This window comes from Centropristis striata, chromosome 11 (genome assembly GCF_030273125.1).
Source record: "Centropristis striata isolate RG_2023a ecotype Rhode Island chromosome 11, C.striata_1.0, whole genome shotgun sequence".
Lineage (NCBI taxonomy): Eukaryota > Metazoa > Chordata > Actinopteri > Perciformes > Serranidae > Centropristis > Centropristis striata.
In genome coordinates this window covers 17,354,764-17,369,644 of record NC_081527.1, presented here as the reverse complement: position 1 = coordinate 17,369,644, position 14,881 = coordinate 17,354,764, and the positions used below count along the sequence as shown (strand labels likewise).

The 14,881-nt window shown below is 40.7% G+C and overlaps 1 protein-coding gene across 1 annotated transcript in view; it reads right to left on the bottom strand.

The window, feature by feature from the left end:
- Positions 1–1,653: 1,653 nt before the first annotated feature.
- Positions 1,654–14,881, bottom strand: part of per2 (period circadian clock 2) — a 33,871-nt gene continuing 20,643 nt past the window's right edge. Inside the window, exons 8-24 of the mRNA XM_059343907.1 lie at positions 14,373–14,515; positions 13,999–14,077; positions 13,774–13,880; positions 13,491–13,644; positions 13,260–13,374; positions 12,713–12,862; positions 12,490–12,580; positions 12,180–12,360; positions 11,890–12,011; positions 11,553–11,732; positions 8,953–9,216; positions 7,643–8,526; positions 7,122–7,238; positions 6,347–6,569; positions 5,990–6,116; positions 4,981–5,131; positions 1,654–3,958 (exon numbers count right to left, since the gene is read on the bottom strand). Coding sequence (XP_059199890.1) covers positions 3,794–3,958; positions 4,981–5,131; positions 5,990–6,116; positions 6,347–6,569; positions 7,122–7,238; positions 7,643–8,526; positions 8,953–9,216; positions 11,553–11,732; positions 11,890–12,011; positions 12,180–12,360; positions 12,490–12,580; positions 12,713–12,862; positions 13,260–13,374; positions 13,491–13,644; positions 13,774–13,880; positions 13,999–14,077; positions 14,373–14,515 — 3,253 coding nt within the window. The 3' untranslated portion in view covers positions 1,654–3,793. The remainder of the gene's footprint in view (positions 3,959–4,980; positions 5,132–5,989; positions 6,117–6,346; positions 6,570–7,121; positions 7,239–7,642; positions 8,527–8,952; positions 9,217–11,552; positions 11,733–11,889; positions 12,012–12,179; positions 12,361–12,489; positions 12,581–12,712; positions 12,863–13,259; positions 13,375–13,490; positions 13,645–13,773; positions 13,881–13,998; positions 14,078–14,372; positions 14,516–14,881) is intronic.

The window sequence follows — 14,881 nt, the reverse complement described above, 5'->3', positions numbered from 1 at the left end:
AGTTACCTGCAGTTATCGGTTACTTTGCAGATTGTTCAAACAAAATATAGGAATAATTGTTATAGATTAACTAAGATATCTCGACAAGCTACAACATACTTCTAGCATTTATATTTCAGGGTGAAAGTTGCACTTTCTACTCTATTATAGTTTATAGTTACTTTGAAGATTTAGATGTTGCAGAAAAAAATCTTTACACATGATAGATCAACAATAATATATCAAATAATGAATGATAATATAAACTTGTAAGGACATTCTGCACAGTGGGCAAATGTAACTAAGAATATTTACTCAAGTACTGTACTTAAGTAAAATACAAGTGCCTCAAAATTATACTTGAGCATTTCCATTGTGTGCTACTTTCTACTTTTACTCCACTACGTCGTCCGCATATGTTTTCATGCAAATGTTTTAGTACTTTTACTAAAGTATTGCATAATGAGCAGTGGTGGAAGAAGTGTTCAGATCCCTACTTAAGTAAAAGTACTAATACCACACTGTGGAATGACTCCACTACAAGTGAAAGTCCTGCATTCAAAACTTACTTAAGTAAAAGTACAAAAGTATCACCATTAAAATGTACTTACAGTATCAAAAGTAAAATTACTCCTCATGCAGAATGGCCCCACATATTCTAAATACATTGTATTATTATTATTGATGTATTTATGTAAACAACATTTAACTGTTGTCCATGTAGAGCCAACTTCACTTATTATACTGTTATGTTTTAATTTATAAAAATGCTTTATTTTAAATCTATGTTAAATCTTGACTTGAAAAGTAACTAAAGCTGGCAGCTAAATGTAGTTCAGTAAAAGTACAATATAAGCCTCCCCAAAATGTAGAAGTAGAAGTATAAACTTAAGCTACATACATGTAAATACTCACAATTGTACTTAAATACAGTATATGAGTAGGCCTAAATGTACTTAGTTACATTCCACCACTGATAATGAGAAAGTAGGTCTACATTGTGGTGGCACTAACTTCTAAAACAAGCAAGCAAGAAGGAAAGAAAGAAACCCCAGGATGACGAACTTGATGCAGTCCGTCAGTCTGCATGTGTCGGGACCAAACCGGATTTGCGGATCTCCAGAGGTGCAAATGACCGCTGCAGGAGGGCGGTTTGTTAATTTTGTTCAGGTGTGAACTGTGGAGGGGAGGAAGGGGAGAGGGGTCGCTTTGATCCGGCCTGCTGAGCCGTGGACTGGAGGATCTGACTGTCTGCAGAGAAAGACAGCAGATTACATCTATGCTATTGTTTGAGTGGTCGGGTCAGACGGCTATTTGCATTGGGAAGGTGAATGTCACGACTTCAGGATGCAGGGAAAAGGCTCAAGTTTTAGCTCCATATTTATTATTTAAAAACGTATTTGTAGTAGTTGTTTTTGTCACTCAATTTAAATACCTTAGGCTATATTACATTATGTAATAGATCTTTCCCTTCTCAACATTTGTCAAACATCGATACTCTGCTAACAAGCCATCGTTCCCAAGGTCGTTTATACTCATTAATTGCTAGTCGTCCTTTACAGCTACACACCTGACTAAGACCAGTATTTGACTCATTTAAGCTAACAAGCACTTTAACGCCTGCATGCAAAGAAGGAAACGGTTTTCTGCAAACATTTCACAACACACTTGACGTGACTGTAAATTCAGCAACATTTTATTTAGCGAAAATCTAACAAACATAAGACAATATTTGAAAGAAAAACAAAAAAGTTGCATTGTTGTCAGTGTCTGTTCAAATAACAGAAAGACAAATGACAAATTGAGTAAATGTTCAAGAAGAGCACAGTTTCGTCTCGAACGACGAGCTTCAAAGTGAAGGGAAGCGCTCCACACAGTCACTTGACATCTGTCTGAGCTGCTTTATATCCGTGCAATAACCCTAAACTTCGACTTCTGAGGTGACCACACAAAACGGTAATGAGCTTCAGACACTTCCACAGGATGCTCAGGAGGCTCTTTTCCATATTTATGGGGGGCAACATCAGACCATTTCAAGTGTTATGTGGCACACTTTTAAAACTGGGGGAAAACATCAATATTCTCCTCACTTTATATTTATCACCCACCATAAACAACATGCTACTTTCCTATTTTACAGTCCATGGGTGGATTCGTCTTTGTGTTGATTCAACAACTCACATTTAAAAAATAGTATTTACAGTAAATATTATTCATCTTGGTCCTGCTTTTTTCTTTAAGCTGGATTTTCCATAAATAATTTATAATCAAAAATCTCTTTATACAGAAACAATTACTGTACGTAAAAAAATGTATATACACTCAGTCAAAGACTTGAAAACATTCACACAAGCATTGAAAATGCATTAAATAAACCAGTTTTCACAGCTGAAACTGAAACAGAGACTAAATGGAAATATGCACAGAGAGGAAAATCCTAAAGCTGCATTAGCAGTAACATAGGGGGCTTGAAAAATGCAAATTTTGAATGACAAATTTGCAGAAACAATACAACATGATGGGGTTGTGAGTACATGTAGCTTTACAGTATGTGTTTCACCTGATTGCCCTTTTCTGAGTGCAGTCTCAAATGTTTTCACCGCCTCCATCCTGCCTGGGGATAATCAGTAAAGTATGTAATTTTCCAATTTATGCTACTTTATACTTTACAAAAGAATACTAGGGACAGGTATAAGTGAAAAATCCCAATTGTTTTGCAAGATATTAGTTATTTGCATTACAAAAAATAAAGTTGAAATGTTGGGAATAAAGTCTAACTTTATCTAAGAAGTTTTTTTGTGCATTTTTAAAATAAAGTCAAAATGCAAAGAATAAAGTTTAGATGTTGAGAATGACGTCGGCTCAAAAGTTCGACTTTAATCTCTAATCTTTAATCCTTCTCTGATTTATTTTTTCCTAGGTCTGGCAGTAACACTAAGCATTTTTTACATTATTCTCAACATTTCAAATTTAATTTCAAGATTTTTTCTCTTACTTTTCTTCGTGTCTGGCCTCTATTCTCTTCTGTAATACTTCTATCATATTTCACTTAATTTAAGAGGAAAATATTGTACTTTTTGCACTTTATTGTACTGTCTTTTCAGTACTTAAGTGAAGAATTTGAGTTTGTTTAACAGTGGGGATGGAGGTGTTGAAAAGCTATAGCCCGTGACGGTGAGTCCATGTCTGCTCACTGCTGTAAACATGAGCAATTTTGCATTTAAATTTGTGACTAAATGCAAAAAGAGCAGAAGCACAGGAGTCTCACTCATGTTTCCCCCTTTTCTTTCAGTGAGGCCAAAAAGTGCACTTGTGCGTTCGTTTGGTGCTTGACGGTTATGCATGACCGGAGTGTTCTTGCCACATGCTGACGTAGCAGAGGGTTGTTGTAACTGAGGAAAGCACGTCACAAAACGCTGAATTCATCCATTTACCGCAGCAGTGAGAACACCACAGAGCCACTTCCTGCCATGTGAATGAAGGTATGTGTGTGTTTGACGTGTTTGACTGTGCTGCCTGATGTATGAGCACATATTGTGTTTCACTTAATGGGCTCAGCATCTCCTGACTAGTGCATTTGCTGCGCTTTGTTAAGTGCTACAAAGAAAAGAAATAATGAGAAAATACATAGTCACAGAGTCCAGCACGTGCATATTCACATTCTTCCAAAGTTTTGACTGTTTCTCTGACATTTAGAGAGCAAGACAGAGACAGTGTGATGCCTCATGTAAAGCAGGTCCCTCTTCACAGTCGTACAGAACAAGAGGCTGGCGGGTGATGAATGTCACTATGAAAGTCTGGAGCAGTTCATTTTCTAGCTGGAGCTGGAGGGGCAGGGGCAGGAAATATTCGAGGGACCCTCTCTGGGCCTCGGATGGCGGCAGTCCTCCCCTGTGTCTGTATCGCCCATGTCAAGGTGCGTCTGATCCTCCGCCACCGCCGCTGCTTCCTCTGAGGTGATGTTACAGCAGTAGCACGCCTGGGCAGCACAGACAAAATGAGAAGGTGAGATGTCATGTAGAAAAATGTCTGGGATGCAATGAGAAAGACAGGGATGTACAGCGTTTGCTATTGATATTTTTTTTAAGAAACCTCTCAAACTAAAAATTATATTACAAAAATACTAATATAAATATACAAATAACAATAGAGGGCTAGTTTATTTATATAGCACATTTCATAACCAGAGAATTAAAAGTGCTATACATAAAATTAAAAAGACAATTACATACAATTTAAAATAAAGTTTAAAATGAGAATAAAATAAAATAAAATGAGCGCCAATATGTGCAGCATCAATATTATTCATTTCTTTAAGATGAAAACCTCAAATGCACTCTCTACCAATGAGTGCTGAGCTCTCTGGAGTTATAAAAACCGAGAACAGAAAGTCCTTTTCCCAACGGACACAGAATTAGCCCCCGTCTGAATAGAATTTTAAAAAAGCATTTCTCCATCACCTGAGAACATCTTACCTCAGGTGTACAGCCATATATTTAGAAAAATACTGTTTCCTTAAAAGGTGACATATTCAATTTACTTTCACCTTTTGTAATGTATCCACAAACTGAAATGCCAACCATCTAAAATCAATTGGCAGATAAATCAAGTGTCAATCCATCTTGACTAAAACCTGAGCTTTACACATTCTATTAAAATAAAACCAGCTTTTATGGACTGTATATTGTGGGTAAATTAACGCCATCTATTGGAGATTTTATTTACTTACACCCTCTTTAAGCCGCAACACCATGTCCAAGTGAAAGCATGCTATTGGTGAAATACCACTATGAAAGGACAAAAATGTTCCCAAAGGTTTGTTTGACTTAGTTTTCAAGAGAGTGCCTTTTAATTTTCTCGTTATTTGTGTCAACATGTGTCCTTATCAAAAGAGCATTTAAAAAAAAAACTCAATTGGAGACCAAGAACTGCTTCTCCCCCAAAAATTTTTTAAAAGCCAAACTACTTAAATTGAACATTTTTTTTTAAAAGCCATCCTACCTTGATGTCTATTGCCTTGGGCAGACCTCCCTTCTTCATCCAGGGGTGCACCTCCATCAGCTCTTTCCTCTGCTCCTCTGAAAAGCGCGGCTGGTTCTGGTGCAGCAGCCTCAGCTTCTCTCGGTCCTCTCTGAGCACTCGCTGGACGTCACTACAAACATAGCAAACACAGCCACATTTAATCATCTACCCAACATCCGTACACTGACAAAACTTGAAAGTGAATACATTCTCTTTGTTGGAGAATCACTGATAGTGAAAACAACAATGCTTTGATGTTTTATCTTGAGCTTTGAAACCTTTGATACAAATCCATAGTCAATGTCAGACGCCTCTGACTCTGTGGTGTTAATGTAAGGACGACATCTAGTGGTCAAAACTGTCCCTGCAACAATCATGCTTCCTGTCTCTGTGTCTATTTCTCTTACAAATGAGGCAATGCAACTGAAGGAAATATGCAATTGTTCTGTGGTGAGCATTGATTCATGAACAGTGGAGTGGAGCTGTAATGCACTACAGATGACAATGTGGAAGACAGTTTGCTTTCTTGGTTCAGACTACAAAGCATTGAGTACTTTTAATGCAAGTTCTCATACATGAAAATTACTTAATGTATCCCTGAATTCTAATCCACCATATTGCAGGATTCATTGTACTTCACTATTTGTCTGTTGACTCTCTAAGCTTTTTTGTCCTGTGACAGTTATATCAGACCTTATTGACTCTGAGAAGGATTTTGCTTACAACTTGTAAAGAACTGAGCTGGATCAAATTAAAAAAGTTTTACTTCCCTCTAACAACTCACTGTATTTCAATGCAGACAGCGTCCACAGATAAGCTAAGCTCTCAGAAGGTTGATAAATTATTAAGGGGAGTTTATAAACGGCCACTACCCTACACCTCACTGGCTATATCCTTATCCTCCTACTCAAAGCGAGGGCAGCTGGTAGGTCATCATAACCTTGCCATCTGTGTTGGCAGTGATCAGCCACAGTGTGACAGTACTTACTTGATGAACTGTTCGCTCTGCTCCATCTCCATGGGGTTTCCTTCGCCAGTGCTCGAGTGATCTTTGACCTTCTGGCTGTTCTGTGACGAGTCAATGCTGCCAAAGTATTTACTGCTGTTGTTGCTTCCTGAAAAAACACCCCAAAGACGAGATATTTCATTAATACAGAATTGATACTTTTGAAACAAAGATTTTTTTACAAAAAGAGAGCAACACTAAAAAACTAAAATCATTATTCTGTTCACACTGGTGTTTTCTACTTTCCATGCTGCTACTTGTATTCATTTTTCCTGCTCATTTCTCCATGAGAATGTGTGAAGTTGACCTTATCATATCCATAAGTTTGAAACTTCATACCTGTTCCGCTGCCGGATGTCCCACTGGCTGACATCCTGCTCTTTGATGTCCCGCTGTTGTACGTCCCGCTGGCTGAAGTTCCACAGCCGTTGGACCCTGAGCCGAGGGACCCCGAGGTCGCCGAGCCGGTGCCTGAGCAGGAGTCCTCATCTGGAATAATGTCCAACAGGTCGCTCGACAAAGAGTTGGCATCACTGTTGTTCCCGTACCCTTGTGAACTGGCCTGCAGAAACAAAAACAATAAAACGATACTATTAAAGAGGGGCTTGGCTTCACAGCATTGGCCAGCAAACTGTAGCACTTCCTCCATCTCCTGCATCTTCATGATACATGCAGGTGCAGCATCACTGGTGGTGTTGCATTTTTAGACTCAGGTGGGAGTACATTTCTGCAGTGAGCAGCTCATCAATCACCTGGTACACAATGATACCATGTGATCACCACAGCTACACAGTAAGGTTGAGCCTAGTTAAAAAAACATGGTGATTCTGATCCTTCTGCAGCTGATTTAAAGTCATATCATATAAATCACGACATCACTTGTTTTCCACAACGTCAGATTATGTCTTTTTAAAGTTTCTCAGTCTCATGCTCTAGTAAAAACCAATGTCACTGTTGGCAAAAGGATTTACTGGATAGTCAAGGACACTGCAGGATTAAAAAAGGCTAATTATAAGTCATGAAAAGGAAATAAGTGTAACAGTAATAATTGACAAATGGAATCGGGGAGGAATGGGATTTGAGAAGTGTGAAGGCTTTCCAATGGTTTGCCTACCTCTTTGCTGCAAGCCCTCAGCCTAGGGATCACTTTATCCCAAGACATACGCTCACAGACACAGGGCGAGCTCTCGTAATACAACGGTCCAGGTGGACCAAGGAGACTGAGAGATGGCTAAAGGGTGTAAGGGATAACATCATGTGTTAACACCCTGGGCCACATCTTATCTGAGGAGTCTAGGCTGATTTGACTTTACATGGCATAGCATACAATGGCGAAAATACTGCAGCACTTTATTACTGTGAATAAAGTGGAGGAATCACTGTGAAGATGGCATTAAATCGCAAAAGGCTGAGAAACATATGAATGGATGTCTCAGGGGAACATGCCACAGCCGCCCAACGGGAGGTAAAACAACCCACAATGATAAAGTTCAGCGAGGCATTCACATTTATCGTGACAGTTTGAGAATGTTACAAGTGAAGAATGTCAGTGTTGGGAGACTTGGGGAGGGAGAGGAAAGAAAAAGAAATGGGAAGAGGATAGCAAACAAAAGAGGTTTGTTTTATTTTTATTACCTGCTTCAACTCCCTCTTCTTGGCCTGGCTGCTGCTTGCTTTCTCCCTTTCCGTTGTGTTATTCCCTTGTCCTCCAGAGGAGAGCGCTGTGCTATCCTGCCGGTCCACAGACAGCTCCAGCTCCAGCAGGTTGAGGGGTGAGCTGCAGCGGGATTGGAACAGGGGTGGGGACGCCGGGCCTCCGCCTCCTCCAGACTGTGGTGTAGAGGAGCGAGACTGGCCCTCCATCACGGGGGCCTTTGGCGCTTCGGAGGATGGAGGGAAGTTGAACATCGGGGTCAAGAAGCCTGCTTGAAGAGCTGAGTGGTTCTGGGGGTTGAACTGGTTCTGAACACTGAAGGAGGGTGCGGCTGTGAAGGGGCCCTGGGTGTGAAAAGCAGCCTGACCGAAAGGCTGCAACTGGGTGGGGAAGCCGCCAGTTGTTGCGTGGTACACTGGCTGTGGAGGTGGCAGTCCGGGGCCCATTGGAGGGTAGGGTATGGGCAGCATTAGAGCCACAATAGGTGTGACCATGGGGGCGGTATACGGAGGAGGATGGATGGCTGCAGGACAGGGAGGGGCCTGCTTGCCCTGATTGTCCCCAAAGCCTTGGAGAGTGGCGTCTGTGTGGGGAGCTATGGAGCCGGCTGTGGGGTAAACCTGGAGGGGGTAGCCGGGCATCACAGAGGGATAGGCCATGGGGAACGTTGACTGAGAGGTGTCAGAGAGAGACCAAGAGGTCGGGTTAAGTCCATGGTTTTGAAGACGTGGCCGCAGATGCTGTTGTCTGTGATGGGACACCGTGCTATCTGAGGACTCCATCTGCTTCGCTCTCTTTGACTTGGTCTTCTTATTCCGTGTGCCTCGCCGCGCACCCTGCTTGGAGGATTGTGCAACGGGTGCAGCTAGAGGTTAGAGAGAAGATATAGAAATTTTATGAGTGAATTTGTGTAATGTGGTAATTATTGAAAACTTCAGAGTTATTGTTCTTATTGTGGAAGGCACTGAAAATGCAAATATGAGTCTGCAACGAAAGAGATAGAGTGAAAAACTTGGGTCTTATTTCTGGCCATCACAGCTAGTGTTTATTATAACAACATGTTCAACATAGTAACTGCAGAGGTCAGAGTGATGTCCCTACAGTAAAGTCCAATGGATGTGCAACACAAGCAGTAAAACACAGATCTAGGCAATTAATTTGGTGAAGTTGGTAAAATATCATCATTACAGAAAAACAGAGAAACTACAAAAATAACATCCAAGTTGTAATGAACTGGCATGATCATTAAAAGGTTTCTGATATGATGCGTCAGTGTGGTGGTGAGAGGTACCTTCGCCGGCGACATGTTCTTTCTGGCGTTTCAGATACTGAGAGCAGTTTTCTTTGAGTGCTGTGAGTCCTCGAAGCTCCCTGAAGCGATACAGAAAGGTCTGCTCTTCCTTCTGCGTGTGGGCTGCCAAAACCTGCTTGGTTAACCCCAGTTTCTTATAGAACTCCTTCTCCTGACTGGGAGGTGAAACAACAGAAAGAGGAGCCCCGGGACTTTGGCTGGATTCTACCGTCTCTCCTGTTCCTTGGACATCCCCTATCATCTCTGTATGTCAAAGGGTGACAGTGGTGAAAGGACTTTAACACACTCTAAAGCAATGACAGGTGGAGTTTTATGTCATACACGTTTGGCATTGGCAGTGACAACGACAAAAGCAGTGCTGATCAAGCATTGAGCTTGAACTGGGACATGAACGGACACCACTGATAAGACTTACCCTGCACAGCAGCTAGATTCTCCCTATATTGCAACATCGCAAATCCATCTTACCAGGCTCTAAGTAATGCATTTGAGTCGCACCACTGGAGGTCCTGACAAATCAGCGTCCTGTGAGGAGCTACTGGCATCTACGCGTTTGTAACGAGAGGTTCGTCTATGACGGCTTATAAAGAGGTTAGATGCTGCAACAGCCTCAGTTATATAAGACTATATGGTAGCTATAAGAAGAGCAGAGAACGACATTTAAGGCTTTTGCTCTTCTTCCAAGTGGTTTCAGCATGGACAGTGATAAACAGATTGCGTCTTCAAGGTATCTGCGCTTTTGCAAACAGTTTCCAATGACAGCTTCTCGGATGGTTGTGTGAAACAAACCATCTGGCAGTGGCAGGTTATAAAACAAATACCTTGTTATGTCATGTTTTTTTAATTGAAATATATTTAGTTTGTACTGTTAAAGATTTAAAATAATCCAACAAGGGCCGTGAAAACATTTTATAGTCCAAGGTGGTGATTTACTCTTTATATACGCTGTATATACGAGTAGAAGTTGAACAAGTGGCTTCCCTGACGTCATTAACTTGATGCTCGCTGCATCATGTTAGCCAGTGAGCACTCAGCTATAGGCCTGTGGTGCTGCATTAAAAAACTATATTAACACAAAAGTATTATATGTCCATTTTCATCACTTTTGTTGTAAATACTGAACTTTTTGCATTATTGTTAATCCGATCAACGTATATTAAATATTAACAAGGTTCCTAAAATTAACTTTTTATCATATTTTCTCAAACTGTCACTATATTCTGACAGTAGTACATGAGACGCATAATCTGTGAAACATTGTTAGTTAACGGTTACACCAGCCGAATACAGGCGATAAAACATAAAAAAACAGTGAAAGTGAGATTCGAATATATGGCGCCAAAGAGAAGGAAATGGAGGTATTAAGATTGTAATTTTTTTATACTGAATTGAAAAACAATGTATCGCTACCATTGCAGTTATTTTGTACGGGAACCAATAACCCTACAAACGTTTGGTGCCCATAAAGTGGAAGAGTTTACTTTTCTTGTGTTTCACATACAAGCTGCCAAGCATCCACTGATAACACACACATACACACATACAAAGACACGGAGAAAGAAGCCCGTACACATATAGATGTGAAGTTGGATTCATAGTGCTGTGAAAAACCAATTGCCCCATTCCTGATTTTGTTCTTGTCTGTATATCGGTCACACTGTGTAGTTGCAGATCTTCAAAAAGTAGCTGATGCTCGTAAATTGAAAATTGGGTTCAAATTTCACACTCTGATATCAAACTTTTGAAAATATGAAGTTAATTCTGCTAATTTGGCCAATAACTTTAATAACTTCTTAAAGCAACTACAGGGACTTTTTCCAGATGCCTCTATATGACTAACATAAGCGAACGAGATCATCAGCAAGATTGGCTATTTGTATTATTTTTAATGCCCCCAGGTCTGATTCCTCAGCGACATCAGATGAAACGTTTTACCGCACGCCCACCAGAAGTTTACATTTTCCCCGACAAAGTTTAACAGTGAGTCTTACGTTACAGTTGAAAGGAAACAGAACAAGATTTTTCTTTCGAGAATTTAATTTTGGATGTTATTTTTGGTCAGGCCGATACCAGGGAGGGATCAGCAAGAATTGACTAAAAGAACCAAAAACAAAAAGCTAAAAGAGCACGGGCGAAAACACAATTCATTCAACAAATGAAGAGAACTGCTGGATTTGAAATCATTCAAAACCAATTGTCCCTCTTCCTTTAAGACAGGTATGCATGTCTATTCTAATTATAAAAAAACATTGTGATATATGGTTATAAATCAATATATGAAATGACGTTGGTCGCAAACGCAAAGTTTACTTTGTTTCACTATCATCATGTCACAAAAAAAGTAGTGTAAAAATAAGTTGCTTCTTTCTTTCACTCACTTCCAAAACAATCGCACGGGATAGCCAGATGAAAATCTTTACAACATGAGGCATCGTGTCCACAGGGGGTACCAAAATCACCGCAAAATAAAAGTCCCTTGTAGTTTCTTTAGGTAAATGATAATCTATGTTACAGTATGATAAATATGCAACACTAGAAGAAATCAGGTTGGAGGCAAATACTTCTTCACGGCACTGTACCTGACTCGGGTCGAGGTTTCTTGTCCCCAACATGCACAATAGTGCTACTGTAGCTACACTGGCTGGTTATGGACACCACACTTTCTGGTTTGCTAGGTACAGGTAGGGGCATCGAAGTGCCCACTACCGCTGTGGCCGCGTCACTGGACTTTTTGTCTCGATCCTTCAACAAGGCGGGTTCTGCCAAAGAGAACAGAGAACAAGAGATACTGACAAGGAACCGGCATTGTAGAGTCTGAGAGAGAAGTTTAAAGTAAAGGCCGTAGGTTTCTATGATGAGGTGATAATAAGTATCTATCTATCCTTACTTGTTAGGAACTGAAGTGGTGAAACATACCTTCAGACACCTGCATGCCGTCGGGTTTCTGTTTATCCTCATCTGAGTTAGAGGAAGTGGTGGTAGAGGAAGACTGGCACTTCCTCTTCATTGTGAGGGGAGCACTATAGCTCTCCAAGTACCTGCAGAAATCATGACAACACACAATCAGTTATGCACAACTTATCTGCAAAAGTGAAGCTCAAAAATCCACAAATGTCCCATGTGAGGACCAAAGGTGAGGTGTACAAGGCTGGGTATAAATAGAATCACGACCATCATTTTTCGTGATCACGTCTTCATCATCGTACCTGACAACACTGTCCAGACAGCTGATCTGCTGGTAGGAGTAGGCGGTCTGATCATTAAGGGCCATTTCCTCCTGGGGAAAGGGCCTCCTCTCGTCCATGGCGGCCCCAGTCTCCATCCAGTTAAGGGGAGCTGCTGAGTCTTTGAGTCGCACCACCGCTGAGCTCTTCTGTACGGACTCTACTGGAGAAAGGCCAGGAGTTAGGGGTCAATTTCAAAACAAATACGACACTTTCCCAACAACTTTCTTACGGTCTCTGACTCAGGCACACTTTCTCAACAATTTTTATAGTAGTTATCAGCTTAACTTACTGCCGTAGCTTTTCTTGATGTCTAGCTTGGTTGTCTGCTGCTCCTGACTCTTCTGAAGATGTATTCCTTTGCAGATTTCCTGGAAAGTTCGCTGTGAAATAGAGACACGAGAGCAATTTGATTTTAAATATGTTGGTGACACATTTTGGTAAGATGTTTCAGGCAAGTACACATCATATCATATCATCCATATCTAAACTCTTAGTATTTCGGTTTTACTCACCGGTCTAGCTTTGCCGCTAATTTCCTCCTCCTCTTGTCGGATCTTGCTTGCATTGCCGTTGTTGAGGCTCTCGCTGGAGGAGCTCATGCCAACAAGATGGTCATTTCTGTTCAGACTGCTGTAGCCACTGGACCCACTGTTATGGACTGGCTGATCACAGATACAGAGAGGGAAGAAAGTTGAAAGAACACTGTCTTTACAATATCCAACCTCGTGTGTGTGTGTGTGTGTGTGTGTGTGTTATTATGTCCTTAATTTGATTTGATTTGTTGGTCTGTTTAAAAACCAACAGAGACTGCATGAAAAGATGGCTTTGGTTCAGTTTTTTGGTCCGCATCAGGGTTTGATTGACTACTTTGACACCAGTCCAAATTAACTGTACTATCCAGGCAAACGGACCTGGGTTTATTTTTGTTAAAGCATCCTGAGATGTGTCTTCCTCAGCTGTATATATTAGCATTTTTATCTCTCCTTTGATTCATCATATCTTAATTATAATCACTGTGCACTGTGTCTATGATTTCTACACCTCCTTATCCTCTCTCACCTGTAGCAGGAGCCGATGGATCTGCTCAGTAATCTCCTGGATGTCCGAGTCCATTGTCCTTAGCTCTCTGTCAGTGGAGACTGGGGCAGCAAAAACATCCTCATTCACAGGGCCCCTGGTAAAAAAAAACACTTCAGCAGGTCAAGACATCTCAAAGTGCTATTTGTTTACAAATGCCTTTATATGTAAAAACTGTAACAGAGCGTATATCAGGAAGACAGTGATACTCACATGCGCACTTTGTGTCTTCCGATAACGAAGGAGACCTTGCGGCTCCAGGGGTTGACGAAACTAGACCAGCTGGTGTCCAGAATGAGGTATTCCCCATTCCGCGCACAGAACCGGATAGACGAGTGGTCGAATGGTTGTCCTGCAAATTGAACAACTGCAGAGAAAGACAAAACAATTAGAAATGCATGACTGTTATTTTGTTGGACAATTCAACTTTTTGAAAAGTCAAATTTCCTGTGCAGACACGGAAAATTCTTTAATCTATTTCATTCTGCTGACTTACTCTTTCTGTGAATAGCCAACATAATCGGTCGGTCACTGGGATGAAGGTGGAGGAGGATTGGTGTGCCAATGAGGTCCTGGGGGAGGTACCCAAGAAGAGGAACCGCCCTGATACACACAAACACATGATAACCCGGTCAGTTAAGTTATACTCTGATAGTTTGGTCATTTGCATGCGAACTCTGAACTTTAAGCTTGGAAGTAAACACATCTTGTAATGGCTTACCTCTCATCCACATCCTGAAAGACACAACTTGGAGTGTGTGTTGTGGTGAAGACGCGCTTGTCTGTTGGAATTCTGGGTGCTTTAAGAAAGAGAAAAGATTATAATTATAAAGGTCGCTGCTGTCCCAAATAAGTGTAGGGACTATTTTAGCAAACTTTCAAAGTCATGAGCTGTCAGCAGAAGTAAAAATGAACAGATATAACTGATAATTTTGACACTAGAGGAAAAAAAGAGATATTTGGGCAAAGCACAGATGGTCTAAAGAGGTTGTTTGTTTTATGGATTGTTAAGCCGTTTCAGATGAACTCCAACAGCAAATTTACAGTGTCAAAATGACTGAGGACCTCCATTAAACAAACATGAAATGTTCTTACCATCATAACCAGAGTGAACTCTCTCAGCCAGCAGGAGGCAGCAGAACTGGTCTTCAGCATGCACTGTGTCTTGGACCTTCATCCGGTAGGGTGTCATGCGGAAAGGATAGTACTGCAGATCGCCCTCACACTCCTTACCACCACTAAAGATGAGTTAGAAGAGAGAAAAGAGAACTTAAAGCAATATTTTTTTATTCAAGTTTCACAAATAATCTTCACATGGTTTGTGAACTACAGGTTTCATGCTACTGAACACTAGGGGGAGATGTTTAGCTATATTATCAAACATATCCCTTTACAGTTAATGAAAGTGATGGGTGCATTCTTTAATTGCTGTGATGACACTCATTTGTATGGAGTATATAGTAATATTTTGATTACAGACCTGAATCAGCAAAGTAACTAATAACTAATGTTTTCAAATAAATGGTGAAGTAAAAAAATTACAATATCGCTCTCAGAGTAGTAGTAGTAGTAGTAGTAAAGGAGAACAATAAAGTAGTGTAAAA